At 45.0% G+C, this 5,310-nt stretch overlaps 1 protein-coding gene across 1 annotated transcript; it reads right to left on the bottom strand.

Annotated features, from left to right (window-relative positions):
• Positions 1–897: 897 nt before the first annotated feature.
• Positions 898–2,693, bottom strand: LOC123411381 (exopolygalacturonase-like). Its single transcript, XM_045104318.1, has 3 exons — positions 2,451–2,693; positions 2,047–2,355; positions 898–1,941 (listed from the first exon to the last, which is right to left on the bottom strand). The coding sequence occupies exons 1-3, from the start codon at positions 2,646–2,648 to the stop codon at positions 1,189–1,191; spliced, it is 1,260 nt and encodes a 419-aa protein (XP_044960253.1). The 5' UTR covers positions 2,649–2,693; the 3' UTR covers positions 898–1,188.
• Positions 2,694–5,310: the final 2,617 nt, after the last annotated feature.

Raw genomic sequence — 5,310 nt, 5'->3', positions numbered from 1 at the left:
TAAGTGTGATCTAAACATATCGCAAACAAGCTCATTATGTCTTGATCTAGGCTGTGAATTATCTCATACGGACACAAAGTTGTACAAAAGATTGAAGATAGTACCAATTTTCATGCCACCGCCTCCACTCAATTCATGCCTATTTCTTTTTTTTCCTCGAATATGCATGAGTGTGCATATCATATATTGATAGAAGAAAGACGAAGAACGCCTTCATCAGTTATTTAGATCACATCATGATAAACCACACGAAAACACAAACAATTCATGCCTATTTCTGAATATCTTAAGGGAAATACTTACCTTCAGCCGGCAGATCACACACGAGCGATCTGCCGCCTCCTCTGTACGACGCGTGTACGTACTTTACACCTATTTTTCCGTAACATCATGTGTGCTACAAATTTATCCTTTACAACAACACCTATGTTGCAAAAAAAGAAAACAAAGAAAAACTGCAAATATTTTTTTGCAACATTGCCTGTGTTTTTTTCGAAACAACGCTCATGTTGTAAAAAAAGTCGCAACTCAGTCATTGTTGCAAAAAATTTCCGCAACACAACCTTTGTTGCATAAAAATTCTGTAACAAAACATTTGTTACAAAAATTTCTGCAACAAAGTTCGTATTGCAAAGTAAAATAATGTGCACCCTGTTGAATCCGACGGCTCGCAAGGCGACGGATCTTTTAAGAAGATCCGTCAACCGACGCGTAGCAGTCTCCATATCTTAAAGGTAAATGAGAGATAGGAAATGAGGTGATACTGTTGAATTTGAGTAGAACACTTTTGGAATAGAGTAATGACTTCTCAAGGAAGGCCAAATAGAGGCAACACCTGGAAACGCAATAAATCTCAAGATCATAAAAGAACTTTGTTGGTACTGACCGGTTACAATACATGCACAAGAATCAACGAGACAAAGAAAATCGTCACAACTAGATCAATCAAATGGCTCTAAGCCGGCACATACATGTATTTTCGTTCACTAGACTAGAGGTAAGCGATCAACTCAGGAAGAAAACTAAAGGATGATCTCCGAGTCTTCTCTTGACAAAGAAACGACCAGGATCTCAAAATTGGAGAAGAAGAAGTAACGGAGAGACATTAGTACACTTGGTGGATCCGAAATACCGAGAAAAGAAATCACGCCGCGCAGGATCTCTTCAACCGTGGAGGTAATGGGTCGCTCAGGCGGCGCATGCGTTGGCCTTGTCGACCCCCGTGGCGGTGACTTTGACGTTGGTGCAGACAGCCATGGTCTTGTTGTTCTTGCCGGAGTACTCGATCTTGACGTCGGACATTGTGACGCCTTCGCAGGGCTTTTTGTCGGAGCAGAGCAGGCTGACGGCCTCAGGGGTGGAGGAGGTGCCGGTGATGTTTTTGAAGGTAACGTCCTTGACGGTGACCCTGGAGGAGTCGCCCTTGGCGGTGCAGAGTTTGTTGGGGCAGTACTTCTGATCGATGATGATGGGGTAGCCCGAGTCGTCCATCTTGATGTTCTCGTAGCTGATCTTGGACGCGACGAGGGGGGACTTGGAGTCCTCGTACGACTTGATGCGGAGGCCGTTGGTGGATCCCTTGAACACGCAGTTCTTGACGTGGATGTCGGTCACGTCCTTCTCGTCCTTGTACCTCCCGAGGCTGCCAATACTGATGCCGTGGCCTGGGCCGCAGGTCACGCCGCTGATGTTGACTTGTTTGGAGCCGGGGCCGATGGAGATGCAATCGTCGCCAACGGCGATGGTGGTGTCGATGATGTTGACATTGGACGAGTCGCCCATGTGGATGCCGTCGGTGTTGGGGCTGTCCCCGGGCGCGCTCACCTTCACGTCCTTGACGGTCACGCCCTTGCACTCGTAGATGTTCATGTGGAAGAACTTGGAATTGATGATAGAGATGCCTTCGATGAGCGCGTCATCACAGAAGTCCAGCACCAAGGACTGCATTGCATGCATGCACCATGTACGTAAGAACAGCATTTCCTTGATACGGAGTACTAAGTAAAATTGATTATTATGTTATGTTATATATGCACGCGTACGTACGTTTGGCAAGATCTTGCAGTTGTAGTTCTTTTGGCAACTGTTCTTGGTCCAGACGGCCTTGCCTTGACCGTCGATCGATCCTTTGCCGGTGATGACGAGGTTCTTGATGCGCATGATCTCGATCCAGTTAGACGGGAACTTGGACAGGTCGTTGGAAGCAAGCAAGTTGCCTTCCAGCTTGATGGTGACGCTGTCGCCCTTGCATGGCCCCGTGAAATTTAGAGCTCCAGTCAGGAAATCACCCTTGGGGATGACGATCGTCTGCTTGCCTGTGCCGCCGCACGCCGAAGCCCATGCCTCCTCCACCGCCTGCATGCATGCAATACAAACCCATGACATTATTGATCGATTAGCGTGCCAAACCCATCATCATTCATACATTCTCCTTCAAGTATACGTAGTACCTTGGTGCTGTCCGTCTTGCCGTCGGGTTTCGCGCCGAGCTTGGTGATGTCGTACTCCCCGCCCGGACCGGAAGCCGCCGGACCGGAAGCCGCCGGACCATCTGCGCTCTCCTTCTTCTCCTCCTTGCCTTTGGCGTACGCTGCGCTCACCACCACCATGAGCAACAGGACTCTCATCGCAACGTTCCTGAACGCCATTCTGTCTTTGTGGAATGCTCCTCGATCTTTGATTCTTGCAGGCCAGGAGCTTCAGAGCCCAACCTTATATACACATTGGTTCACGGGGGACAAGTGTTCGGCTTAATTATTCGCTATGGTCATGGCATGCTCATTTGCTATTTTCAGGTTGTCGTTGCCGGTTAAAACGGGTTGTTGTCCACTAGTTATTTTTGGATCACCTTTACTATATTTCTATTCTAAGTTGCTTGTGTGTTGAAAATTCAGCCCCAGCTCCTCTTCGTATTCTCTCAAAAAGAGCTATATCGGCCATGGGACATAGGGGCATCTCCATGGGACATAGGAGCATCTCGAACGGCTCCCAAATACTTCATCTGAAATAGAGTGTTTTAAGCATGGAAAAATGAAAATAAAAAGATGAAGAAAATACAAACTCATACCTATTGATCATGTGCATCGGAAAATGTCAATGGACATTTCTTCAGTGAGGGATGCATTGTAGTTGGTTAAATTTGGCGATGTTCTATATTTCAGTGACAGAAAAAGACAAGGACGCGTCTTTGTATTATTGGCACTAAGGATAAAATAATGGGGTTAATTCATATTGATTGAGTTCTTTTTGACTACATCATGTCATTGTTTTTCAAACATTACTTTGTTTTACTTAATATATACTCTAGGTGCAGGCAGAAGTCGGTCTATTTGCTTATGGATGTGATGTCTATATATACATGATCATTGCCTGGAATAACACATAACTATGCGCTTTCCTATCAATTGCTTAATAGTAATTTGTTTACCCACCGTATGCCTACTACATGAGGGATGCCATTAGGAAAAACTATGGCACCCGGATCTATTTACTTATAAGTTTACAAACACTACAATTACCTTGTTGCCTTTATTTACTTTGCAATTATCAATTTTTATCTACACACTTTACTTGCTTGCGAATAACGAGTCCAAGGGATTGCCAACCCTCTTGTCCGTATTGGGTGCAAGTGTTTACTTCTTTGTATGCAGTCGTTGAAGATGAGGGTTGGTTGTTACTCCTACAGAAATCAGCTATTTTGCCGACATGTATCATCTTTTCCGTCAGCAAATCATCGGGGTAGACGACAAACAGTTACTTTGACGTCATGGACAGACGACAAAAAAAGACTATAGCCAAAAATAACAAAAAGCACATGGCGAAAAAAGACACAAGGCAAAAGCCAGTTTTGCGGTCAACTTTTTGGACAGATGACGGTAAAGGTAGCATTTTTGCCATCTTATGCTACGGCTGGCGACAAAAGATTGTCCAAGGCTGCGGCTAACGGACGTAAACACACAGATAATATGGATGTTTTGTATTCTTGCGAGCTGACGACAACAAGGTAGTTTTGCTGTCTGCTACGGTATACTGATGACGGAAAAGGGTGAAACAATAAAAAGAAAACAGTAACGTCCAGATCCTAAAACAGTTCCCGCACATGGTGAAAAAATCAAAAAGAAAACCCAACGACACCGCCGGACCCGAACAGCTCCCGCGCCCTCTCGGTAGCTCTTCTCCCGCTCTCGCTGCTAGGCTTCGTCACCGCCTCCTCCGGCCTCCTCAGCAGCCCCCGCTCCCCTGCCCAGCTACCGTCGTCGCCCTTCCCGGCTGCCGTCACTGCCTTCCCAGCTGCCGCCGCCAGTCAACGCCGGCCTACCAAGCCGACACCGCTACCGTCCCCGGCAGCGGCCGCCGCACTCACTGGTCGTGCCTCCCTGCCGGTCGTTGGTCGCCGCCCGCAGCCCCCAAGGATCAAGGTCGACCACGCCCATCCCCGTCAGTCACGCTGCCAGCGCCTCTCGTCCCCGAGCCCCGTCCCCATCCGCCTGGCCAGTACACAACCTCTGATTTTTCTTCTTGCTTTGCTTTTATTCAAAATAGATGAGTTTTCATTCTTGGAGATACTTGCTCATACAGCTAACTAATTACATTCAGAGATGGGAGCTTCACGCGAACAGCATAAGTAACAAAATGGAATATTAGCAGAAGCACGTGCTCAGTTCATCCACGATAAATAAGAAAATCAAGTGATGAGAGTTTGTTTCCCGAGTAGCTAGATTCCTAAGAATCAATGAAGCAGCAATTACCGTTGGAGCACTAGTAGAAAAAGGGTCTTCCGTTCCAGCTCAATTTACACATTAGTCCCGGTTCGTGTTAGCATTAATCCAAGTTCGAGCGGCAAGGGCGTCAGTCGCTCATTAGTTTCGGTTCAAATGAGACCTTTAGTCCCGGTTCGTGTCTCGAACCGGGATTAAATGCCCTTTAATCTCGGTTCGAGACACGAAACGAAACGGGACTAAAGGGATTGTAAATTTTTTTTAATTTTTTTTCTATTTTTAGTTTCTGTTTTAAATTGCTTATATTTTTTAGGATATTTAATGTTTTTGAGTGATTGTTTTTTATATTAGATTCAAAATTTTGTCTACTTTCCGTTTGTGCAATTAGTTTTCAAATTTGAATGATTTAAATTTGAATTTGTTCAAATTTGCTTCAAACCCAAATTGTGAATAACTTCAGTTTACAAATAGATTTTCAATTAGATCTTTTTTCTCCTAGTCATCTGTTAGATTGTTGTCACAGTAAGATTTATTTGGTTATTTTTAGAATAATTTAAATTAGGATTTTAAACAAAACAATATTGTTTTGCTT

This window comes from Hordeum vulgare, chromosome 7H (genome assembly GCF_904849725.1).
Source record: "Hordeum vulgare subsp. vulgare chromosome 7H, MorexV3_pseudomolecules_assembly, whole genome shotgun sequence".
Lineage (NCBI taxonomy): Eukaryota > Viridiplantae > Streptophyta > Magnoliopsida > Poales > Poaceae > Hordeum > Hordeum vulgare.
This window is presented reverse-complemented; position numbering and strand designations above follow the sequence as displayed.